Here is a 26,512-nt window from a genome sequence, read left to right as displayed (position 1 = left end):
TCCATGGAAACGTGGATTTTTTTTTTCCCTGTGAGGGTGACAGAACACTGGAACAGACTGCCCAGGGGGGTTGTGGAGTCTCCATCTCTGGAGATGTTCAAAACCTGCCTGGACGTGTTCCTGTGTGATCTGCTCTAGGTGCTCCTGCTCTGGCAGGGGGATTGGACTGGATGATCTTTTGAGGTCCCTTCCAGCCTCTAACATTCTGTGATTCCTTTGCTGCTTCCATTTAGAAAACAGAAAGAGGTAGAAATAGTCATTTCATGAAGAGTTGAAAAGCCAACCTTCTCCTAATCTAGCCATACCTGCATAATTGGTTCTGGTACTGCTGGCAAGACTCACTCGTTTCTATGATCATTTGATATCCCATTAATACCATTGTGCAGACAGATTTAACAGTTTCAGGGACTGGCAGCACAACCTGGTTTTGCCATTTGCTATCATCTTGCAAACCCCTGTCCCACCCCATTCATCTCTGCCAAGCATAATCCTAGAAAAGATAATCATCTCAAAACACAGCTCACAAGCCACTGTTAAAGTGAACCCAAATAAAATCTAAAGGTTTTTCCTTCCACTGAGCGTATCTTTTGTAGTGTGTTATGCCTACAGACTTCCAGCACAGACCAACCCTGGAATTCCTGGGAATGCATAACCTGGCTTGCTCTCGCACTGAATGAAAGGTATATGCCTCCACACCCACACTATGGTGCCACTGGCAGCCAAGTGTTAGTGAAGATGAAGATGGGCAGTTTCCTGTAAGCCCCTGATTGGCCAAATATTGTAAAGGAGATTGTGAATGTTTTTACAAAGATAAAGCAAGTGTTCTGCTTGGCATCAAGTTTCATGACATCTGCCTTAGAGGAAGTCAAATGAACTTCCTGAGAGTCTTCTAAGAGAATGAGTTACCTCCAGAATTTCAGCCACTGGGATTCTCATGCTCCTGAAGCATGAGACCTTACAGCCCTTATTAGTGGTTTGTTTTATTCTGTTTGAAGCTCGAATAACCTCTTGGCCTGAGCAGATATGGTGGCAGCAAATTCCATGAGCTGCCTACACATTGTTTTAAAGCACTGATAGATTTCATCAGTCCATTACTCTAGGTTCCAAAATCAGCCGAGTACCACAGTATGTGGTTGGTAATTTTCTCAAGTCACGGTGAAGTTTTGGGTTGGAATGAATTGAATCTCTGTTCAAACCAGCTTCTTTTAACAAATGCCAGTTAATACCTTTAGGGCCTTGAGGTATAGCTAAAATGCCCTTGTCTGGTTTGTGATGTGGAGTTTATGTGCTCTATGTGCCAGTGAAGTTGCTTTCTGTGTTGGGACTACGAATGTGCCTTAGGCTTTGCTGCTCTGCTCTTTTTTGCTTCATGTTTGCTGGTTGTTATTTGCAACAGTGCCTGCAGCAGTGCTGCCTTGGGCTCCAAGTAGTAGCAGAGCTTCAAATTAATTAGTCGTTTAAAGTCTTGTGGGGTTTTGTTCTTTTTGTTTTCCAAGAGCAGGAGGACATCACTCCCCTTTGCTGTAGATAAAATCCAGTGCCTTGGTTGCTGTGCATACCACACATCTAGCCAAGCTGTGTGAAAATGAGAATTTCTGCTGTGCAAAAGAAAATAAGGACAAGTGTGTGTGAAAATATGGCAGTAAATCTAGTTTGGAAAGAAAAATTGGGAAGAAGGATTTTATTTTTTTAATCCATTTTATTAGAGCCAAAATGGCATTTCTGGCAATAATAGCGGCCATGGTAGAGTTAGATGATGGATGGACTTGATGACCTTGGAGGTCTTTGCCAACCATGGTGCTTCTGTGATTGTGTTTTAATAGAGCCAAAGTGGCATTTCGTGCAATATGTTGTTGCTGGAACCTTAGCAACATGTTGGGGAGGTTGCCAGGGAGCTTGGGGAGGGTGAAGAGGCAGAAGACCAAGTGTTTCCTCTGCCACATTTCTCATGAAAATGGGGGTTCTGTTAAATGACCTGAAGTATAAGTTATTCAGTGAAATCAAGTACCCCAACTCTCAATCTCAGTGTAATCTTCACTTCTTTTAGTTTTCCATAGCCTTCCACAGGAATTTCCAGTTTTTAAGCTCAGTTAGCATCTTGTAACTGCCAGTGACAGAATACATAGGGACCCTACACTAAACTACCTGAATGCTCAGCTGTAACTTGTGTGAAGTTGGGCAAAATTCCCAAAACTGCCAGTAGTTTGGGAAGATTTAGACTTGGAGATTCCTGATTTTTATTTTTTTTTAATTTTTTTTTTCTCATCAGTTGTGCACTGATGGGGGGGGGGAAAATCTATGCTTCTCACCCAGCTGCTTAAGGATTTTCAATTCAGTGCTGCTGGCTTAGTCTTTGGAGATTGAAATAATGCTTCAAATTGAATTACTGTAAACTGCTGTGGCATGCAGCAGCCTGTAGAAAGGCTCTTTCTGAGCTCATGAGACATTCTGCAGTCATTTCTGGAATCGGGAGAAAATCAATAGGTCTCAGAGAGCTATTCTTACTTTAAAAAAAAAAAAAAAGAAGTGATGGGTTATCCAAGATGGGAAGTACTCTGCTTTGCTACTGGCTTAATGGTTTAAGATCTTGGGGTACTGTTACAACAACATACAGAAGGTTGGCTTTGTGAAACATTTGAGCAGTGGGAGGGAAGTGCAAGGTTTTTCGTCAGTACCCAGAACTGTAACTAAAGCCCATCTGTCCTAATTATGTAGAAATGAGTTCTTCCCATGCCATATTCTGTCCCATTTAATTCAGCAACAAAGCTGTTAGATGTTGGACTGACTTTTAGTGTCACGTATCAAAGTGCATATAAACAGTAGGAGGACTCTTTGCAAGGCAATGCAGCAGTGACAAACAAGGAGATTGTGAAAGACCTGGCTGCAGGGATAACTGAAATTCTTGCTGGTTCAAATCACAGAGCCATAGAACTGCTTCTGTTGGAAAAGATCTCCAAGATCATTGAGTCCAAACATCCACACAACACCACCACAGCCATTAAACCATGTCCTGAAGTGCCATGTCTACACATTTTTTTGAACAGCTCCAGGCATAGTGGCTTTAACTCCCTGGGCTGCCTGTTCCAATGCCTGATCACTCTTTCAAGAAAGAAATTTTTAATCCTATGCAACCTAAACCTCCCCTAGTGCAATTTGAAGCCATTTCCTCCTGATGCTAGGGAAAAGACACCAACTCCCAGATCAGGTGCTGTCTCCCCATGGGTCAAACTTCCTTCTGCAGTGTTTTGGGAAAGCATCACCACCCAGCTCTACTACTTCTGAATTTTGTCTTCTCCCATTCCTGTCCACCATCTAAGTAGAGCAAGTAAATGTGTCTGCTAGCACTGACTATAGCAGCTGCAGAACCTAGGAGGCTTTAATGAAATCTTGTGTATCCCACTGTATCCATTACAACACTACTGCTTTTGAGATCTTTGATAATACCTCCTGTGCTCAGTCATCTCCAGAGTCCTTACATCATACTCTCTGTGTAACTTATCTGTGATTTTTTCATTCCTTGTATTTTCATGCTCTTAAAAGCCAGATGCCAAGAACTTAGATGCACATTCACTAATCTTATGTTGCCAGCACTGTCTGCTCTTACCCTGGTACTGCCTCTGCACTGGAAAGTGAGCCCCCTTAATCTGCCCAAGAAGCAGAAAATACCAAAGATGATGTGATTGCTTCAGTTCAAAATCTGAAGGTGTAATGTTTGCAGCAGGAGGATATTTTTCTTCTGTTCCTCCAGAGCATGGGGCTTCAAAGGAAACAGAGGGCCATTAAAAAGCTGTTTGGAATAAGATGTAGTCTGTTGATCCCCCTGGAACCCAGTGGGAGTCAAGAGCTGCCAGTTTCAGGTCCAGTCCTGTGTGTGTGATAGTCTGGAGATACTTTTATCAAGCCCAAGTAAGCAGATACTTAAGGGACAGGATTTATTTAAAGGGAGTAAACCAGACATATGAAGCCTAACCACAGCAGCATGCTGTGGTCTGTCCTAGGTTTTATCACCTCCAGTTTTCTGGTTTGATTCTCATGTTTTGGGTTTATTGTCCCACTGAAGGTCACCTGCTTCTGCCTTTGGGAGAACTTGTTTGATGTTTCACCAGAGACATCCAAATGGCTTCTTACTGTTCCAAACAAAGACACTTACTTGCCTGCTTTACTAAACATATGTTTCAGCACAGGTGGCTTAGCCCACTGGGATATTGCAGTGCTAAATCACTCTGATAGCTGACAGAGTGAGTCTCTTGTCTTCCATATTGTGTGAGGTTTTGCTTTGGGTTTGAGGGTGAGGTTTTTTGCAAGAATGAACAAGTAACTTCTGATGCAAGACTGTAGATACCAGTTCAAGAGGGACAGAAAGGTGCTTGAGTTCAATGGAGAGCTAGGACTGGAACAGCTCTCTTACAAGGAAAGACTGAGGGAGATGAGGCTGTTTAGCCTGGAGAAGTGAAGACTGAGAGGGGACTTTATCAATGTCTACAAATGTCTGCAGGGTGGCTGTCAGGAGGATGGAGCCAGATTTTTTTCAGTGACACCCAGTGATAGGACAAAGGGTAATGGACATAAACTCAACCATGGGAAATTCCATCTCAACATGAGAAAAAAATTCTTTGCTGTAGGGGAGCCAGAGCCCTGGAACAGGCTGCCCAGGTTGTGAAGTCTTCTTCTCTAGAGATCTTCAAAACCCACATGGATGTGTTCCTGTGTGACCTGCCCTAAGTGGTCCTGCTTTGCAGAGTGGTTGGACTGAAGGGATCTCTGGAGATCCCTTCCAACCCCTAGCATTTCATGATTGTGGTTTTGCTTTAGAAACACTGAGAACTTGATTTCTTAGGTGCTTTTGCCCTCTTACCTATGGATCTTCAGATTTTTGGGGCTGCATTGGAGGCAAAGGAGGAGAGAGGAATTCCTCCATTTTCTATATACCAATTTGAAGACTCATGCCACCCATTGCAGAAGGATTGGAGAAATAAGTAAAATAAATATATAAGTATCCCTATAAAGCACATAACAGTAGCAAAATCTCTAGAGGACCATTACAGGGGAGTTTGGTGTAGATTTTGCTGTAAGAAGGGAGTGATTATTCCCTCAGAAGTACTTGGATTAGGAAGCTTTCTTTAAGTAATCATTTTGCAACGCTGCTTGGAATAGCCAAGCTGGTATTGTGAAGGTTTTTCAAAAACAGCAGCCACTTCATTTCTTTATGTCCTGCCAAATTATTGCTACATTTCACAGAATCATAGAATAGTAGAATCATAGAATGCTCTGGGTTGGAAGGGACCACCAAAGGTCATCTAGTCCACCCCCCTCTGCAGTCAGCAGGGGCATCCTCAACTAGACTAGGTTCCCCAGAGCCCTTCAGCCCACCCTTTCTTCATTCCACAGCATTTGTTTCCACTACAGCAGTACCTAAAGCAGTCACTGACACTTTTTTTAGTTAGTATTTCTCTTTTACCTTTAGCAAATGCTGCAGTTTTCAGCTGTTACAGTTTTAATGCATCAAGTAACTGTTCAGTTAAGGAAAAACCCCAGCTTTTCTGTAACAGCAACACCAGATGCTGTTTGCTAAAGGTGCAACAGTAGGGGTTGGAAGGGATCTCTGCAGATCATCAAGCCCAACCCCTCTGTCAAAGCAGGATCATCTAGTACAGGCAATACAGGACATGAATTAAACTTTTTTGTAAGAAGAAAATTAGGTCAACTTTGGAATTAATTGTGAAAGGTTAATTCAGAACTTGTGCCTGGCTAAACAAATGTTTTTCCTTGTATTTCTGGTATGTGAACCCCTCCAGTAACAGCAATGATAGAACTGCAGGCATCTCTCATCCAGACACAGGCAGACCATCATTTCCAGACCAGACCTCCTTAGACAATAGGTCTGAATTCCAAGAACTAATCAAACTAATGCTTTGTCTAAGCTAATTAGTGCCATTGCTGAAAGAGTCTGTACTGTTGTTCAGGCTGTGTTGTATTGCATTAGTGGAAGCTGGGGGGAAAGTTGTGCTCTTTGGGAGGACCACAGAGAGGGCTGGCAACTGGCTGGCCCAACATTTGCTTGTAGAAATAACATTCTTTCGATGTATCTCAAATCTTTGATTTTTAATAGCAGCAGAATTACCTACCAGAGTTTATTAGAATCGTGTTGAGGTTGGAAGAGATCTTTGAGGTCATCAAGTCCAACCACTTGCCTAGGGCTCCCAGTTCCACCACTGCTGCTAAGCCACTATCACTAAACCATATCCCTCAGCACCACACCTGTGTGTTTTATAAACACCTCCAGGAATGGTGACTCCACCTGGGCAGCCTGTTCCGATGCCTGAGAACCCTTTCTGTGAAGAAATTGTTCCTAATATCCAACCTGAATCTCCCCTGGCACCACTTGAGGCTGTTTCCTCTTGTCCTGTCACTTGTTGCACGAGAGAAGAGACTGACCTCTACCTGACTCCAGCCTTCTTTGGGGTAGATACAGAGGGTGATGAGGTCTCCCCTCAGCCTCCTCTTCTGAAGACTAAACAATCCCAGTTCCCTAAGCTGTTCCTCACACAACTTGTGTTCATGGCCCTTCACCAGCTTTGTTGCCCATCACTGGACATGCTCCAGCACCTCAATGTCCTTCATATAATGAGGGGCCCAAAACTGAACTCGGTACTCAAGGTGTGGCCTCACAAGTGCCAAGTAGAGGGGGACCTGCTGGCCACACTATTCCTGCTTGCAAGCCAGGATGCCATCCATTTCCTTGGCCACCAAACCAGATTACATTGACTATATTGGCTTGTTATTAAGTATGGATGGTAAATCATGTAATATGCACCTAGTCCACTCATTTACCTTCTAGATCTTAGTTTTGATTACATATGATCCATTTCCTGTTATCCCAGCTAATATATCAGAGCGAGTTTTACAAGAGCATTGTGGTCTTACAAATATGCTGGCCCTAATAATGAATCTTTAAAGAAAGGGATGATGTTTTCAGCATCATGTATTTAAACTTTTGCAGATTGGATTAGCGCAAATTAGCAAAGCCTTGGTGTAGAAATCTTCTTGTACAGGACTTAGTACTTCCCACTGATGAAAATGACTGTAGTAGAGATGCATTGATTTGCACCCAGCCTAGAACATGCAGAGCTGAATGCTTGCTTTTACAAGCCTCAGTCAGGTGTTTTGCCTTCTGAAGGCTAGCTTCAATCTCTTGTGAGCACTTAATTATTCAAAATACAATTAGGGTATTGTTATGTTTTAATCACAGAAATGATGTTGTATTTACAGGGGTTTATATAATTAACAGCTTCTTTCCCATATGAAATACATCTGCAGAATCTGAAAAAGCTAAACTGCACCAGTCTTGAGGTTGTAAGTGTGCATTCTGCCAGCCCAGAGAGCAAAGCCCAAAACTGGGTGGTCTGTGTTGCATTTTAGTCTACCTTGTGATCTTTGGCTTTTTAAGCATTAGCAAAAAGAGAGCTATGTTCATAGTTATGATAGCTTTCAGGAGATGTAGGTGAAAAGTGGTCCAGTATTGAGGTACACAGCACTGTGAGTCCTTTGAAAAAAATTTGGAGACTATTTGTTCTGGCTAAAGCCAGTGAGAGTGAATAAGGAGTAGAAGAGCTTCTTGATCCTTGGCTGTTCAGGTCATGCTTTGTGTATGTCCTCATTTCAGATCACTGGTTATTCACAACATGTGGTGCCAGTGGACCCTATGGCCCTACACAGAGCCAATGCAACGATGCCTACAGGAACTCCAACCTCAGTGTGCTTGTAGGAGCTGAAGGCATTCTCCAAGGCATTCAGATCTGGAGAGTACCAGCAACCAACACATACAGGTAAGGAAACTTTTTCCAATTGTTATTGCATAACTTTAGGTTCAAAACTTCTCGAAGCTGCAGATACATTCTAGGCATACAGGAAGTATTATATTCAGATGCTTGGCCAGATCTACATGGGTTTTATTTCTCCCTAATGCTGTGACTTCCAGTCTTTCCAGTGACAGATTTCTTGTCTGGAAGATGCAACTCTTTGATCAAAGAGAGAGAAACACATAGCTAAGGCAGAGGTATCTTTAGCCTACACAGTTACAGGTTGTGAGAGCTCTGCAAGTAACTGAAAATCGAGCCTTTTGACCTCCCCAGACAAAGGGACATGAGATCAGAATGAATCATAGAAACACAGAACTGTCAAGGTTGGAAGAGAGCTTTGTGATCATCAAGTCCAGCCACTCACCTAGAGTTCCCAGTCTCACAACCACTGCTAAGCCACTACCACTAAACCATGTGCCTCAGCATCACATCCACATGTCTTTTCAACACCTTGATAACCCTATCTGTGAAGAAATGATTCCTAATATCCAACCTGACCCACCACTGACACAACTTGAGGCTGTTTCCTCTTGTCCTGTCACTTATTGCATGTGAGAAGAAACCAATCCCCACCTCAGTCCAACCTCCTTTCAGGCGGTTGTAAAGGGGGATGAGGTCTCCCCCTCAGCCTCCTTTTCTCCACGCTGAACAGCCCCAGCCCTCTCATCCATTCCTCATAGATCTTGTGTTCAAGACCCTTCTCCAGCTTTGTTGCCCTTCTCTAAACCTGCTCTGGCATCTCAATTTCTTTCATGTAGTGAGGGGCCCAAAACTGAACCCAGTATTTGAGGTGTGGCCTCACCAGTGCTGAGTAGAGGGAGGAATGAGTTTTTTCTCACTCTACTTGATATATAAGGCACAATTTCTCACTGTCCAGCAGATACAGGTAGCACAATTGTCTATCAGCATTTCTTATGGGACAGTTTGCATCAAGCTGTGCCCAGCATCTTGACTCTTTAGATCTAGACATGGTAAATTGAGCCTGTAAGCCTGGCTTACCACTGTAGAATTGATTTTTGGAAGCCAGCCACTGACATGTTGAGGCTTTATGATACTGAGGGTCCTCACACTTCAGTCCCTCTGCGGAGTTATTTTCAAAGGGGGATGATCAGATACAGTTCAGTGCTGCTTAATCAGATTTTTAACAATCTTTTTTTTCTTTTTGCTTTTGCTTGGGGAAAAAAATACAATTGGAGTTTAGTTCATTGTTTCTGAATGGTACCACCAAGCCATTACATGCAGCAGTTTGTAAGCAGAAATGTCTGTTTGAATCAATGACTGTCTAGTGGTGTATTTTAATGCAACATTCCCTGTTTAATCTAATGATGATATCACAGATTTCAAAGCAGGATATCCCACTGAAGGCTTTGAACAAATTTTGGTTAAAATTTACTGACACCTTTCATTTTATCTTTTTCCTTTTTTCTTCCTTCTTTCTTCTTTCTTTTTCTTTTCTTATTTTCTCCTTTCTCCTTTCTCCTTTCTCCTTTCTCTTTGTTCTTTTTCCTTTTCTTCTCTTTTTTCCTTTTTTCTTTTTTCCTTTTTCTTTTTCTTCCTTCTTCTCCCTTTTTTTCCTTTTTCCTTTTTTCTTTTTTATTTTTTCTTTTTGTTGTTGTTCTTGAAAAAGAACATCAACGTCGATGTCAGTCCCTACAGAAGTCTATCACAGAGTAGTTTTGAGAAACTGGGCATGCTATGCTAGTTGCAAGTTCTTCCTGAGTCCCTATTACCACAAAGATTGATGGTAATGAAAAAGAAACCCTCATTAACGATATTTTACTCAGCTATCAAAAATGAGTTGCCAGAGGCAAATAGGATTTTTTTCAGGACTGGCATTCAGTCAATATGGTTATAAAGTGTAGTTTAAAAGAAAAGATGCCATAAACTTACAGCATTGTCATTTCTTTAATATCACAGCCCAAGAACAGCCAGAATTCCAGTGCAAGTGTAAGCTGTTTTTTCCTACACAGTACAAAGTACAGGTCCTACAGGGAAGACCTACCTGTTTAAGTCCTATAAATGACCTAACAGATTTTTAGGTTCTGCATAGATGATAGATGGTTAATGTCATTGGTAACCTATATATAAATGGATGACATTCTCTTCTGCACCTCTTAAGGCTATACTAGAGAATTCATAGCCTGAGGAAAGGAGGCAATTGTGGGCTTAAATTAACTTGACGTCTTCCTGATTCTGAGCTACTGAAGGGGCAGCAGGGTCCTCCAGTACAGCATAGCCTTAGGAAAATGTCATGTTGCAGTATCAATTCTAGGGCTTACCAGTATCTGGCCCCACTGCCTGTATTTATCTGTCCCCTGCAGGCCTGCTGCACCGAGTCCTATAAGTCAGCCTGATAGCCATCTCCAAAATACTTGACCTAGAGATAAAGTCCTCCAGCTGATTACTGGGCTCTTAAGAAATCTGTTGCTATGCCCTATCAGCGTGTTTTGCGCTGTGTCATGTAGAGTTACATTCCTGATATCTGGATAAGAAGGATGCAGGTTGTGTGAACATGAGGCCTTGTTAAAAGGCAAAGGCAGAAAGCTCAACTTTGCACAGAACTCTGCTAGCAGAGGCTAAGCACACCCAGAAAACCCCAGCATCTGTGAAGGTCTGGGTAGGCTACCACACACTCTAGATGGTTTCACTTGAAGTCTGGATTCCCACATGCTTCAATGCTGATATGGACAAAGTCATCTGGTTTGTTCCTGCACGACTGCATGTTGTACAACAATAAAGTTAGGCAATATAAAAGAATATTTTTTTCTTTCATATTTCCTTCTAAGCATTCAGAAGGTCTCATTATCCTATCTCTAGGCTTGTGATGAAATATGAGAGAAGTGAACTGTAAGAAATTACATATTACCATCCATTATCTGAAATCTTTCCATACTTAAAGAAGGAGTCTTTGATCTGTTCTGCTGAGTGCTCTATTTATGGAAGGACGCTTCCATTGTCCTCTCTTTCCCCTGGTTCCTTCTTGTAAGATAGCACAAGAATGTGGCACAGTGGAATGCAAACAAGTGTCCTCCTAATCTGGCCAGTCTAGGTAGTGCATTTTCTTATCTTCTCAAAATTAACTCCAGTGTTTCCATTACCTGTCTGCCTGGAGGTGGAATTTTTTTTCCTCTAGCCCTGGCTGTGCACTCTGATCATCCTGATCCTTCCTGAAGATGCAAGTTTCTTTCTCAGTTCCTCACAAGTGTCACAGTAAAAGAGGAAGACATTGAAAAGTATTCTGTGTTCTGGTTATATTTACTCAGGCTCATCTGAATCTTTCTTTAGGACCAAAATGGTTAATGAATTACTTCTGTAAAAGAAAGGAAAAGTGATCCTGTTGAATCCTGAAGTCAAGAGAACCCATCTGTTTAAATAGTGGCACCCACTTTGAACAGAGCATGACTGTCACCTGAATCTGCTGGTGTTCGTTTGTCTGCAGTGTTTGAATGAGGCCAAAATGGATCTTCCAAAACTTCCTGACATCATTGCTTGTGTGCAAAATCTGTTCACACACAGAAAAATATGGCCCCTAATGGCAGCTGATGAGCCCTGCCAGCTTGCTGGGCCTGATAGTGCACCTGATTAGCCATTACAAAATTCTACAGCAAATCAACTCAGTCTGCAGATTCATGCAGCATCTGTTAAGGGTAGCCCAGTGCTGTGTCCATCACTTTTTCTGCTGGCTCCAGTGCAGCCTTACTAAGGAATGATTGCTTTGGTTATCAGCAGTGGCATGAACATAATCATGTCACACTGCAAGGTTCTAATGTGCTTTATGAGGCACTTGATGCTCCATAGTTACTTTGACATCAGAACTTCTTCATGCTGTCTGCCTCAGAGCAGTATCTAATTGTTCCTGATGCTAATCAAGTTGCTGGCTGAAAGAGAGCTGGCTGCTCAACGTGTTCAGGGTGCTCAGGCATGATGAGCAATGCTGATTTGTTCTTCTCAAAGGCTGTGTGCTGGAATGTCCTGGGCAAACACCAACCATGGCTAGAGGAAAGGAGGAATTAAAGTAGAGCACATATCCTAGAATCAATGGGTGGGAGGCAGAGATGTGTGGCTTATCACTGTTTTTTTAAAGTGCTTTGAAATCCTGTGATAAAAGCTGCTTCAAGGCTGTCAATTGTTTATGTCCTTAGGAAGAAGGGAGCAGCTAAATCTTTGGGTACATCATTGTCACCAGCAGTAAGGACTTCTGAATCTTGACTGCTTGAAATAGAAGTCCCAGAGCCTTAATTGAGAGTGCAGCAGCCTGTGTGTGCAACCTAGCCACTCCTGAGTGAGATGGTTGTGATGACTGTCAGTTTAGCCAGGGGACTTCTGCCTTCCTTATTTACTGCAGGTCATGTCCTGTCCATCTACTCTTCCATATTCCTCTGGCCCTGGAAATAGAACAACTGTTTCCCATCTGCTCTGTTGTCTGCTTTCTCAGATCTCTTCCTGTCAATCTTGTGCTTAACATTCTCTTTAGCCATGTGTGCTCTCCTCACCAGTTCTCCTGCTTCTATTCTTTCTCTTCCTTGCTGAAAACTTTTCAAGGCTATGCCTTCTGGGCAACAAGATATATTGTCTCTATTGAAGTCTGAAACTACCCTACTGCTCACCCTGTCCTCAGAGAGTATTTGCCCAAGAATCAATATGGAAAAAGCTGCTTTGTAGCTACCCAAGTTCATAGGTCCATGTAGAGCAGAGAACTTCAATGTTCAAGATTTTGGTTTAGATTTCCTTAGAGTGTCAGGTCTTCAGGGCATGGCCCTGTGATGCTGTGTGCAGTTCAGGAGTGCAGATGTGGTTTGTACTACATTCCATCTGTCTGGGAAATCTGGATGCCAGGCTCTTGTTTTCTTTTTCCTTCAGCATCTCAGGCTATGGAGCAGCTGGTGGGAAAGGAGGGAAGAACACCATGGTGCGGTCCCACGGCGTGTCTGTGCTGGGAATTTTTGACCTCCAGAAGGATGATACTTTGTATATCTTGGTGGGACAGCAAGGAGAAGATGCTTGTCCTAGTGTAAGTGATTGTCCTTTCTGTTTTGCCTAAATCCTTTCTACAAATCCACAGACTTTTGTCTGTTCACAGGGAAAAATGTTGTCCTTGAAGGAGATTGGGTTATGTGGTTCAAGGGGTAGCTACTGTTTTACTGGGAGGGAATGAGTGTGGAAAGATGAAGTAGCACATCATTGTGCTTGCTTTCTCTTCAACATTCAGACGCTAATGATAATGCTTGACAGGCTTCTGTCTGAGCTGCATATCTCAAAGCATCTGTGTGAGTTTTCAGAGAGAAAAGACAACCCTGCCTGCTTTCTTCAAGGCTGACTTCACAGGGCTTTGCCTTTGCTGTTGAGCCCAGCCCTGCCATATTGTCAGAGTACTCTGCAACTCCAGAGACACCCAGCTGACAAGGCCTGTTTGGTTATTCTCTCTATGGGAATGAGAGACACAAATTCATGGCAGCTGGATCAGTCCTGATTTTTCTGTTACTAACTCACTCACAAGGCCTGTTTGGTTATTATCTCTATGAGAATGGGAGAGACAAATTCATGGAAGCTGGATCAGTCCTGATTTTTCTGTTACTAATTCACTCCTAAGGCCTGTTTGGTTATTATCTCTATGAGAATTGGAGAGACAAATTCATGGCTGCTGGATCAGTCCTGATTTTTGTGTTACGAACCAGTTGTTGCTGTAAATGCCTTGACAGAAAGGTGCAACTTCCACCATTGCAGGCATGATACTTAGTATTCTTTGGAGGATGAGGACATAGGACATTCTTATGGAGGAAACTAAGCATTATCTGATGAAATTCCACCTCCAGGTTTGAGCTGGACATTTACATACTGGGCATTTCCCAACTGTTAATGGCTGGAATCCAAGAGATGAAAGCTTAGCAGTCTGTTACAGCAGAGAAAGGCTGAAGGATGTGGTTCTCAAGGCTGGGTGCTGAAGTAAACAATGTTAAAGCTGAAATTATACATATCTACAAACAAACCATTAATAGGAAGCTTCTTTGAAATGAGAAATGCCATAACTCAAACTTCCATCTAATGTCTGTGACTAGGACATTCCTGCTGAGTGTAATATATGGACTCATTAAATTGCAGGTCACTGTAATCTTAGTGAGAATTTATTGAGTGCTAATGTAATTCTTGCATTGAGGCAAAGAGATTGCATTGACTTGTAAAAGGGACTTTTACTAGATTGAATTGTAATCAGTTATGTCTTAGCCATGAAGGATTTTTTTATTCAATGGTAATCTAGTGGTTCTTTTGGGTCATTGACTTTGTCATTTTATTAATCATCCCCACCCAACTCCAAATCAATTAGAGGGAAAGCAAGTTTGCACATACAAAATGGATGCCATTCATTCTCTGGCACAACCTAGAACACTTTTTGTGGCCAACAGAATAATTTGAAACTTCAGGATGCTTTTAGCAAGTTCCTCTTCTAAAAGAAAAAGCAGATGTATAAAGCAGAAGGAAGCACAAGTTTCAGTCCTAATATAACAACTCTTAGTGCTTTTTTTGCTTTAAACTGATTTGACTTGGTGAGTTCAGTGTGCACAGCAGGATAGTGTTGGTGAGATGAAACGAATAGGAAATTCATGGATGACACCAAGTTGGGGTGGAGTGTCAATATGCTGGGAAGTAGGAAAACACTTCCAAGAGTCCTGGACAGGCTGGGTCCATTGACTGAGGCCAACAGGATGAGGTTTAACAAGACCAGGTGCAGGGTCCTGCACTTTAGCCACAATGACCTGCTGGAAGGTAGGAGGACATTTCAGACAGTCCTGGACAGGCTGGGTCAATATGCTGAGGCCAACAGGATGAGATTTAAGAAGACCGAGTGCAGGGTCCTGCACTTTGGCCACAATAACCCCATGCAGCACTACAGACTGGGGGATGAGTGGCTGGAGAGCAGCCCAGCTGAGAGGGACCTGGGGGTGCTGGGTGACAGCAGCTGGACATGAGCCAGCAGTGTGCCCGCTGGCATGGAAGGCCAATGGCATCCTGGCCTGGATCAGGAATAGTGTGGCCAGCAGGAGCAGGGATGGAATTCTGCCCTGTACTCAGCACTGGTGAGGCCTCACCTCAAGCACTGTGTGCAGCTCTGGGCCACTCACTGCAGGAAGGATCTTGAGGTGCTGGAGCAGGTCCAGAGGAGAGGAACAAGTCTGGTGAGGGGGCTGGAGGGAAAGTCTTACGAGGAGATGCTGAGGGAGCTGGGGTTGCCTAGCCTGGAGAAGAGGAGACTCAGGGGGGACCTTATTGCACTCTACAACTACCTGAAGGGAAGTTGTAGTAAGGTGGTGGTTGGGCTCTTCACCTAGGCACCTTGTGACAGGACAAGAGGGCATGGCCTGAAGCTGTGCCAGGGGAGGTTTAGGTTGGATGTTAGGAAGCACTTCCTCACAGAAAGGGTAATTAGACAATGGAATGGACTGCCCAGGGAGGTGGTGAAGTTGCTGTCCCTGGAGGTGTTTAAGGAAAGATTGGATGTGGCACTTTGTGACATGGTCTAGTCGATGTGGTGGTGTTAGGTCATAGGCTGGACTTAATGATCTCAGAGGTGTATTCCAGCCTCAATAATTCTGTGATTCTGTGAAATTACTTGTATACAAATTTGTATAAAATTTTTGTATTTAAAAAAATGTATAAAAATAATTTGTAGCAAAAAAATTGCTACTTGTGAATACAGCAGAGACCTGCTTGACATGCACTCTAGTGCTACAATTTAAAATCAAATTGCCTCCCTTAGGTCATAATCTAGAAATATTTATAAGTGATGGCTGAATGTTGTGTTTGAAATCAGCTGGTGAATCCTATGATTTGCCTAATACAGAAGGCTCATTAGACATGGTGGAATACTAAATAGCAAGTATGGAGGCTTTTTAGTGAGGTATTTTCTTTAACATCAAGTCAATGTTGTAATCAAAGTTGGGATTGCAGCTAGTTTTGTGGTGTTGGAACTAGCTAGAACTGGTAATTACAGTAAGCATAGTGCTCTTCTGGCCAAGAAGGCCAATGCCATTCTGGGGTGGATTAGAAGGGGTGTGTTAGTAGGTTTGAGAGAGATTTTCCTCCCCCTCTACTCTGCCTTAATGAGGCCACATCTGGAATATTGTGTCCTGTTCTGGGCCCCTCAGTTCAAGAAGGACCTCAGGGAACTGCTTGAAAAAGGCCAGTGCAGAGCCACAAAAATTATCAGGGGAATGGAATATCTTCTTGTCTGAGGAGAGACTGAGGGAGATGGGGCTCTTTAGCTTGGAGAAGAGAAGACTGAGGGGTGATCTCATTCATGTTTATAAAGATGTCAAGGGTGAGTACCAAGAGGATGGAGCGTGGCTCTGCTCAGTGATGCCCAGTGACAGGACAAGGGGCAATGGGTGGAAGCTGAGGCATAGGAAGTTCCATGGAAACATAAGAAATTTTTTTTTTCACTGTGAGGCTGACAGAACACTGGAACAGACTCTCTAGGGCAGGGTGTGGAGTCCTTCTCTCTGGAGATATTCAAAACCTGCCTGGATGTGTTCCTGTGTGATCTGCTCTAGGTGCTCCTGCTCAGGCAGGGAGGTTGGACTGGATGATCTTTTGAGGTCCCTTCCGGCCCCTAACATTCTGTGGTTCTGTAATTGCTGCTGCTGTGTAAGCATCAGATCAACATCAAAACTTGCTTGGAAGTCTAGATAAACACTAAAAAGCTACTCTGTGCTGTGCAGATTACTGCTCCCCATGCTATGACTACCTAGGTTAGAGCTATCTCTGGTACATCTGTGTGAGCCACCAACACACCTTAGGTCTGGCTTAGATACATGTTGGCTGCCTGGCCCAAATCAATGGGGCACTGGAAAAAGAGTAAAGTAACTCGGGTTATCTTTATGTTCCCTCACTATTTGGCTGTTGTGTGAGATGGAGCAAGTCACATCACTGCTGGGTTACTGCTTTGTCCCACTTGTGAAATACACATAGTTAATTCCCACAAATGCTGGGAAGTATTTGCAGTAAATTCTGCTACGTCTTGTATCTTAGAAGTTTATGGAGCTGTTTTATGTGGTAATAGATGCCAGCACTGAGCTTGCTTCAAAATAATTCCATTAAAATGGCAACAAATTCTTCTGGCAAAGGTTAAAGCAAAAAGCAAGATCCTTCTAGAAGAGCATTGACTTGTTCCTGCTTGTGCAGTTTCGCTGAAGGACAATTTATCGGTTTGGGAGGGTCAAATGTCCACAAGGCCTGTATATGTACAAGGACTTGGACATTTCTTACCAGAATTCAGACCTGGTCTTCTTCTGTTTCCAGACTAATGATGTCATACAGAAAGTCTGCATTGGAGAAAACAATGTGATTGAAGAAGAGATACGTGTGAACAGAAGCGTCAATGAGTGGGCAGGAGGAGGTGGAGGCGGGGGAGGTGCAACTTACATATTTAAGGTATGGAAACCTAGTCCCCGTGCACCTTCAGCATGAACATCCTGCCACTTGCTCCAGATCTGGAGCCTGAAATATCTGAGGACCCTTTATACATACCTGGTGAAAGGTCCACAAAGTGAGCTCCAGCTATCCTTCATTTCCAGTTGATAGCTCCAGTGAGCAGAACTGCTGTGACCACACCGGTTTCAGTGGCTTGGAAGTTCCTTTGCAAACATAACAGGTTGAACTCAGGTTTTTTTTCCAGTGCAAGCTGAGATGCTGAACCATAGTTCTACAGCAAAGAGCAAATTCCCCAGGACTTTATTCAAATCCATCATGGTAGAACATTAGACTTCTGCTGCACTTTTGGCCTATGCAGTGCAACAAGAAAAGTTGAGGATAGCTTGTATGCCACCTGGATGTGTTCCTGTGTTCACCTACTCTAGGTGATCTTTAACAGGGAGGTTGGACTTGATGATGTCCAGAGGTCTCTTCCAACCCCTAATATTCTATCCATGGTGATTTGGAGCAGTCCCAGATGTGTGCTTAATGTGACACGCAGTAATTAGCATGTGGTTGAACTTCCATTTATGTCTCACTCAGTTTGAACATTGCCTTTATTTCTGAATTTGTCAAGATGGAGAATGGAGAACCAGTCCCCTTGATAATTGCAGCAGGAGGTGGTGGAAGGGCCTACAGGGCCAAAACAGACACATTTCACCCAGAAAGACTGGAGAATGACTCCTCTGTCCCAGGGTTGAATGGAAATTCAGGAGCTGCAGGTAAGGAACTTTATTTTTTTTTTAGGAGAACTTTTGTGAATATGTGGTTATCCCAGATTCTTCCTCACAAGGAGGTGAGGTGAAACTCGTGAAAACTCAGTTGAGGAGGAACATGGAAGTCTAACAGCTGCATATAGCATGTATCAACAGTGCAGGATACTTGACCATATAAGGGCATTTGAGATGGTGCAACCATAGCAATGGCACTATTCTCCAGGAATAGCAAAGAATCTCTGATAAGCAAAGCTGTTTGATTTTTGATGTGGTGGCTTGCAGCACCAATGCAGCCACCCTGCTCCCTGCACTGCTTCATGCTGTGTAGACATACTCACAGTTTCTCTGTCTTATGCAGAAAGAGACCTTGGACTGAACATCCAGCAGAGATGAAAGTGAGTCACTGGTGAGTGTGTTCTATTTAGGGCAGGGCTGGGACATGTTTCCATGTCCCTTTCACTAAATTCCTTTTGTTTCACTCCAGAACCAACTTCTTTTTGTTTCAAAAGGACTTTTTGCAAAGTTCTTTTGCAAAGTGTAAAGCTTTGTAAGCCAGAAACCAGTGGGTAGGGAGTAGGCAGAGATATCTTTTTGCCTTTTCCATGGAAAATCCTTGTCCTTATTTGGCAGGAGAAAAGAGGTGCGGGTGATTAACACTGTCTAAAGCCCTACAGAAAGGTCACTATAGCACTGTGTAGCAAGCACATTCCCCTCCTCTAACCAAGGTGTGAGATCCTGACTTTCAGCTGAGGTGCTTTGAAGGAGTGCTTGTTCTTCAGATCCCTGCAGTGGTTTTGACACAAAAATAACCAACCTTTACCTGGGTCTTTTCTCTTCTTTTAACTGCAGGTGGTGGAGGTGGCTGGAATGATAACACTTCCTTCCTGTGGTCAGGAAAATCCTTGCTGGAAGGTGCTACTGGAGGAAGATCCTGCCCCCAGGCCATGAAGAAGTGGGGGTGGGAGACAAGAGGGGGTTTCGGAGGGGGTGGAGGGGGGTGCTCCTCAGGTGGAGGAGGCGGAGGATATATAGGTAAAGTGGCTTCATGTTCAAGGTGTCCCTTCCCCTCCTTTAGTGCTAACCATCAGCAAAACACTGATAGCTAATTCTCTGTAGCTAGCATATGACTGTGATGTACCAGTATGTCTGTGTGTTGCCTTTTTAGCACTAGATGAATGTATGGCATTTAGTGTTTGAGCAAGCAGCCAGGTGTCAGTCCTTCAGCTGTAATCCTGGCTTTGCATTCTGAAAAAAAATGTGCCCTCAAGATCCTGCTGTGGTTCTTGAGCCTTCCAGGTCTGGGTTGTAGTGCTGAAGAAGAAGGAGCCACAGGCTATGTGCTCCCACTGCCAAGACCTGTGTTTTGAGGACTTGGGTCCCAGGGGCTGGCAGACAGGCTTTATGCCAGGGGAAAAACACAGCTTCTTCTTCTACCCTGCCCTGCTGTGGGTGAGTCTTGGTCCTGAACAGGTGGTCCCTGGGGGCAGAGGCTCAGGCTGCCAGCCAGGACCCCTCTTAGTAACAACAGTGATGTTGACTTCAGTCAACAGGAAGCTGATTGAATGTGCTGTGGGCCTCGGGACAGCTGTCAGATGGCATTATGTTAATTACAACTGGTGTGGTCCAGATTCAAGATCTCTACTGAGCAATAATCCTCTGGACCACAGAGTTTCTTCAGCTGTCTGCACTGTGGTGGACTTTTTAACTCCTGGTTCTCCACAGCTTAAGTCAAGTATGTGAGAGACTGGAAATCCTGAGCGGGAGTAATGAGTTTAAATGATGAAGTGCATGTTGTGTACAATGTTGTTGTGTAATGCTTCTTTTTTCCAACAGAATGCCTCCCATGACTTAATTTTAATTTCACTGAAGATGGTCTTAGGGGAAAAGCCAGTTTGGGGTGGGGGAGCTTTTGCATGCTTGCAGTACAAAATATATGGCCCATACTGTGCTGCTTCTATGTTCTTATATTTTGCTCCTGATATGTTCTCTGTGCCCAAGCACAAATGAGCAACTCATAAATTCCTTCAGTCCCCACTCCTGGTGGACCACCCTGCCTTCATGGTACAAAAGAGAGGAAGGACATCAGATTATCCATTCCCTCTGTTGGCACAGTATATAGCTTAATCAGCAAGAGTGCTAAACTTAGCTCTCCAGTCTCTTGGCTGCATCACTTTAGGGAGGGCTTACATGTTTCACAGCATCCAAATGCTTTAAACATTAAGTTTTTGCCTTAGTTTATAACAGTCTAAAAACAGAGCTCAGAAATTGCTGTAAGATGCTGCTGTTTAAATTGAAGTTCTAGAGATTAAAAAACAGTGGTTCATGCCACAACTTGCTAAGTGTTCCCTCTACCTGAAATATTTTGATTTCTTCTCTCTTCTCATTTGTATGCCTCCCTAAATATGCTGAAGTCATGCATGTTGCAATGCTTACCTGTACTTTAGTGCAAATGAGCCTCACTCTGTTAAGGTAACTTCTGGTTTGATGTAGGTGGCAATGCTGCAATGGACAATGACCCAGAGATGGATGGGGAGGATGGTGTGTCCTTTATTAATCCAATTGGTACTTTATACACTCCAGCACTTAAAGGTATTCACATTGGTCAGAAGTCTTCTAGTGGGTTTTTTCATGTTAAGACCAGTTTGCATCTGTAGGACACTTTACAAGCCCTTGGGTACAGCTTAGTGTCATCATGAACATGAGGAGGCAGAAAGACAGGAATGATAAAGATAATTCAACAATGGAGAACAAACAGAAGTAGTAGGAAGAAAGCAGGTGGAGAGAACATCAAGGCTATTGGAAAACAATATAGTCTACCAACAATATAGTCTACCAGCCTCTAGAATAATTTTGGCCAGGGAAGGTGGTAACAGAACCTCATAGTTCAAACCATTCAGGGAAGAAGCAGACAAGGCAACTGACCACTCACTAACAAATGTGTCCCTTAGAGCATCCCTCAGCAAAGTATCCTTGTTGGCCCAGGAAGTTTCCATAGAAAACCACTTAGTGTTGCCCAGCAATCTGTGGGAGTGATAAATACTGCCACTCTAGCCTGTGTTTGCCCAGAAGTCCGTATCTAGAATATGTTTGCAATGTGTTCAGAAAACACAGAAAATCTCTATTTGCCCAAAACCAAAGTTTGCTTTAGAAGAGCCAGAAGGTTTGAAAAGATTGCAAGGTTTGATCTCAGAGGGAATAAAGGCCAGGAAATAAAAAGTGAGTCCCATAGACTGTGGGGTGCCTCTCAGCTGCAGTGGGGCTAGTTTAGCTGGGTGTTATTTTCTCAGCTACAGAAGGTGGGGAGAAATTGGTTTCCTAGCTGCACCCCACCCTGCCACATCTGGCATCCATGACAACCATGTCCTCTGTTTCTGTCAGTGCCCAAGGGACTTACATGAATGATCTTTACAGTTATTAACTTAGCTTCTTTCATCCACTCCCTAGTGACTGAGGGGCACGGAGAGGTGGATATTAGGCTGCATCTTAACTGCAGTCACTGTGAGATGGACGAGTGCCGTGTTGATCTTGAGACTCAAAAAGTCATTTGCTTTTGTGAGCCAGGCACAGAGTTGGCTGAGGATGGTGTGTCCTGCATAGGTAAGTGCATGTGGGGGGGAGGCTGCTAGCATGTGAAAGTGCAGGCAAAAATCTCTAGTTTTGACTGGAAGACATCCTGAAAGCATTTTCTTCAAGTGGCGCCTTAAAACTGGCTTCTGTTGCATGTTACCTCCTTTCCTGTTGGTACATGCTGCAGAGTAACTTTGCTAGGATACCTACACCTGCACAGAGCAGTGCTGCTGCCTTGCCTTACCTTACCCTATGTGTTTGCCACACTGTGCAGCACCAAGGAGACTGAAGTTGTGCTCCTGGTCACACAGGTGTTCAGCATTCTGCTCTGAAATCATGACAGCTTGCTCACTGAAGAAATTTTCTAGCTAAACTTAAGTTCCAAGGGCAGTCCTCTTAAGAATCAAAATAACATGCAAGGGGGAGGAGAGGACCATAGAATCACCTGGGTTGATAGGGACCTCTAAAGGTCATCTAGTCCAATCCCCCCTGCAGTGAGCAAGGGCATCCTCAGCTAGATCAGGTCACCCAGAGCCCTGTTGAGCCTCACCTTGAATATCTCCAGGGATGGGGCCTCAACCACCTCTCTGGGCAACCAGTTCCAGTGCTCAACCACCCTCACAGTAAAGATTTTTTCCTAACATCCAATCTAAATCTCCTCTAATTTCAAACTATTGTCCCTCATTCTACCACTGCAGGCCTTTGGAAACAGTCCCTTTCCAGCCTTCCTGTAGGTCCCCTTCAGGTGCTGTAAGGCTGCTATTAGGTCTCCCCAGAGCCTTCTCTTTTCCAGGCTGAACAACCCCAGCTCCCTCAACCTCTTCTCATAGCAGAGGTGCTCCAACCCCCTGATATTTTTGTGGACTTACTCCATTAGGTCCATGTCCTTTCTGTATTGAGGGCTCCAGAGTACTCCAGGTGAGGTCTCACCAGAGCCAAATCCTTTGGATTTGGACACAGAAGGTGTAGGTGCAGAATCTGTAAAAAATTCTGCATGAGAAATCTTTGAGGAAAACTAAGGGCAGTACCTGCACTTGCTCAGAGCTCATTACTAAGTTTTCTTCATCTTCTTGCCCAGCAGTTAGAGCAAGTGACTCCAGGAGTTTGGGATTCTTTTCTCAGCTTTGTCACTGGCACAGGAAAACTGTTCTGTATTTTTACCATTCCCATGGTAAGAAGGATGGTCACTTTGCCAGGATGAAGTACAAGATGGTCACTGAATGCTATGCAATACTTTGTACTGCACTTACTGTTACTAGCTTTTTCTGTCTGGGTTAGATGCCTTTAGGAGACAATGTATGGCAGTCCTCCTCCTGCTTTTGCTGTGATTTGGCATTGATAGCAGCACTTTAACCTCACCAATGTAATGTTCTTTCCACCTCCCCAACCTCCTGCCCCTGGTTTTTATGGTCTTGTTTTTATACCCAGGGAGTGCACATGTTAATTCATTGATAGCAAACCATCTGTTTTTATTGGCTTGGTGTTAATTGAGCAAAGTGAAACAATAAGGTATTAGAGGTCATAGATCCTGAGAACTCATCATGCCAGAGGTTGCTCCTACACTTTAGGAGCAGCAGATGAGTAAATAAAAGGAAGAGCCAAAAAATCTGTCTTGAATAAAGTGGCTTCTGGAAGACCCTTTCAAACATGTAATTCCTTCTTCTCCTGCCTCTGTTACAGCTGAGCCAGTGGTTCATCTCCCTCTCTCCCTGGTCTTGTCTGTAGTGACTTCAGCATTGGTGGCTGCTTTAATTTTGGCTTTTTCAGGAATCATGATAGGTGAGTGTTCCTCTGCAAAAGGTATTTTCATATGAGGGCTGGACCTGAGCCAGGGATAATTAGGCCCTGGGAGGCAAAAGGAATCAGGTTTTTAGCTCCCACTGTGTTTAATGACACATTCCCACACACACCCCTTAACTTCAGATTTCAGTAGCTGTTTCTAACCACAGTGCCCAATTTGAGTTTTCAGTTTCTGGCTGCATCTCAGAAGAGACATTATTGCTTGTGTTATAAAGCTGCCAGAACACAGCTGACAGTGGTTTTGTGAGACTTTTTTGGTGCTTAATGCCTACAAGCAAGCTGCTTTGTTTGTGTGCCTGTGTGCAGGTTTAGCTTCTTAATATATGCCATTTAAGCTTTGAATTCTCACAGAAGTCCCGCTTTTACAAACTGCTGCTTAACAAGGAAGTGGGCATTCTTGGCCTCTGTATTTGACATTCTGAAAGGTTTGCTGTACCCTTCCATTTTCTTATTTTAAACAATTGCTCACCTGCATTCGATAGCAAGCAGAATAGATCTGAATTGACGAAAAGCAGCCAGGGATTCAAACCACAGCCCTACCACCTTTCTTTGTCCACACTGTGTATAGTCTGGAGGAAGGATAGAGCCAGAGCAGCAAATGACAACTATTAAATTAGATTCGCACAGCTGTTTCAGTTTTAAGACTTTCAGGAGTTATCAGCTGCACACACATGGTCCTGCACTTATGATATCTGGCCTGACAGTAGCCCTTTAAAATTACTAATTACTTCTCAGGGAGTGGAAGAGTAATCCTCTTTCCATCCAACTAGCCTATCATTGCCATCTCAGGGAAGAGCAGTGATTTTGAAAAATCAAACCAAAAGCAATGAGGAGGAAAATGGAGGACAGGAGAGGTTTGTGGATAGGTCATTGCACCCATCTGCCTTTGTGAGAGCATGTTTACCCCTTAAATTCTTCCCCTGAGCAACATCTGCTGGAGAAGATGCAATAGCTATCACCATCATAGTCTCTGGCTCCAATCCAGCTGCCACAGAAATCAATAGTAAGGGTAATGGTGATTTAACCTGCTCATGACTGGTATCTTGCTTTGAAAAAGTAATCCTGCAGTACCTGTCACTATTGGAAGGAACAGTCACAGAACTGTCGTCTTTCAAAGTCTGATTTCTACTGACCTTTTAGAGGTATCAGTGAAGTGGTTCAAAGAATTTAATGCTGCTATAGCACTGGGTTCAAATTTGGTCTAGCTCTGTTGTTTAGAAACAGGAGAAGTTTTGCAAGATGAGCTGATTTAACCTGGAGTGTGTTTGTTGTTCTGAGGTAACAGTTTATCCATTTTGAACAATATGATGCAGTGATTCATTTCAGATTTTAGGCACTTGAGGAAAGTTGATTATACCCTGACTCCCTCAGGTCTGGAGCTGGATTCATACTTGAAAGTTCCAGTTAAACTAAATAGAAGCAAACAAAACCCCCAGAACTGTGAAACCTGAGATCTCTGCAGGTGAAATTTATTTTTCTTCTTCTAAACAGTTCACGAGCAAGCCTGCTTCTTCATCAGATGTGTAAATCAAAGGTTCCTGGATAATTTCAGATTCCATTTTCTGTCTGTAATTGTTTGACATACAGAAAGGTGACAGTTTGACTGACTGAAATTCGGCCACACAGGGAATCCCAGCGAGTTGTGCTGCATGGCTGCTGTCCTGTTCCAAAGTCAATCTTCGTCTCTGGTTTACTGTGTTCTCTGTGTTTAGTATATCGTAGGAAGCACCAGGAGCTGCAAGCCATGCAGATGGAATTGCAGAGCCCAGAATACAAACTCAGCAAGCTGCGTACCTCCACCATCATGACAGACTACAATCCCAACTACTGCTTTGCGGGGAAGACCACATCCATTAGTGACCTCAAAGAGGTGCCTCGAAAAAACATCTCCCTCATCCGGTAAATTCACCTTTGCCTTCCTCATTCTTCACACAATAGACTGAGGTATGCTGGCTCTCTCCCACAGATGTGAGCTCACATCTTTGTGCAGGCATGTACAAATCCCCATGCACTCCTAGACTCATATTCCTTTTCATAAGATAGATGTGAAGCTGCAACAGTTAGGCTTGTGTGGAGGGGACTAGACTTTGACAGTCTCCTTGACCTTTTACAGATGCAGCATTAATCTTCTGGGATTATAACAGGAACTGAAGAGTCCTCACCAATAATTTAGACACATCTTCTGCAGACTGTGCAATTGAATGGCCTGTCTGCAGTATTAACTGATGAAATGCTGGGAAGGCTGAGGCTTGTAGGAGGCGCTTTTAAAGTCTTGGGTGGGATCTTTAGTAAATACAATGACAACCTGAAATATAAAAGCAGGAAAAAAGCCAGACAGTATTAAAAAGACAGGAATACAAAACCAGCACAACAGTCACAGAATCATAGAATTGTTTTGGTTGGAAAAGATCTCCAAGATCATCAAGTCCAGCTGTCAACCCAACACCACCGTGGCCATTAAACCATGTCCCCAAGTGCCATGTCCACAGGTTTCTTGAACACTTCCAAGGATGGTGACTCCACCACCTCCCTGGACAGCCTGACCACTCTTGCTTAGATCAGAACTTCTGTGAAGTTTCAAAACAGTCTCTGAAGAAAAACTCTAATGCAGGACCCAGTGTGTGGCACTTGTGAATGTGACATTACCCTGGCACCATGCAATTGTACACAAAAAGCCAAGAAGTGGAAGCAGGAGAGCTTGGAAGACTAGGAAGCTTATGGTGCTAAATAAGATTATGTTTAGAGCAGACTACTCAGTCTGCAATGTTTTGCTGTCTCTTATCTCATGCCTCCTTACCTGCACGTCTTGCAGGACTGCATCTGGAAGTTTCTAATGTACCCTGTGCTGCTACTGCCTTTGTCACTTGGGCCATAAAATGATTTTTGAAGTGTGACAAGCTGCAGAGAGCAGGGACTTGATAAGGCAGAGAAGGTGGACTTTTTGGGAGGAGGTTAAGTGACCGGCTGGTTTATCTGGTTTATAATAAGTTTGGAATAAGTTGGTCAGGCATAGCCAAGAATAGTATCTGAAGCTGATACCTACCACATGTTAGTAAAAGAAGTGATTGAGTCACAGGCAACACAAGTCCTCACTGGAGTTTCACT

At 43.5% G+C, this 26,512-nt stretch overlaps 1 protein-coding gene across 1 annotated transcript in view; it reads left to right on the top strand.

Moving 5' to 3' along the window:
• The window catches only part of ALK (ALK receptor tyrosine kinase), a 383,537-nt gene that overhangs the window by 337,196 nt on the left and 19,829 nt on the right, over positions 1 to 26,512 (top strand). Inside the window, exons 11-20 of the mRNA XM_054397449.1 lie at positions 7,635 to 7,826; positions 12,720 to 12,870; positions 17,154 to 17,285; positions 17,902 to 18,046; positions 18,890 to 19,072; positions 20,531 to 20,629; positions 21,485 to 21,637; positions 22,699 to 22,709; positions 23,293 to 23,386; positions 25,120 to 25,306. Of these exons, the coding sequence (XP_054253424.1) occupies positions 7,635 to 7,826; positions 12,720 to 12,870; positions 17,154 to 17,285; positions 17,902 to 18,046; positions 18,890 to 19,072; positions 20,531 to 20,629; positions 21,485 to 21,637; positions 22,699 to 22,709; positions 23,293 to 23,386; positions 25,120 to 25,306 (1,347 nt within the window). The remainder of the gene's footprint in view (positions 1 to 7,634; positions 7,827 to 12,719; positions 12,871 to 17,153; positions 17,286 to 17,901; positions 18,047 to 18,889; positions 19,073 to 20,530; positions 20,630 to 21,484; positions 21,638 to 22,698; positions 22,710 to 23,292; positions 23,387 to 25,119; positions 25,307 to 26,512) is intronic.

This window comes from Indicator indicator, chromosome 2 (genome assembly GCF_027791375.1).
Source record: "Indicator indicator isolate 239-I01 chromosome 2, UM_Iind_1.1, whole genome shotgun sequence".
Classification (NCBI taxonomy): domain Eukaryota; kingdom Metazoa; phylum Chordata; class Aves; order Piciformes; family Indicatoridae; genus Indicator; species Indicator indicator.
This window is presented reverse-complemented; position numbering and strand designations above follow the sequence as displayed.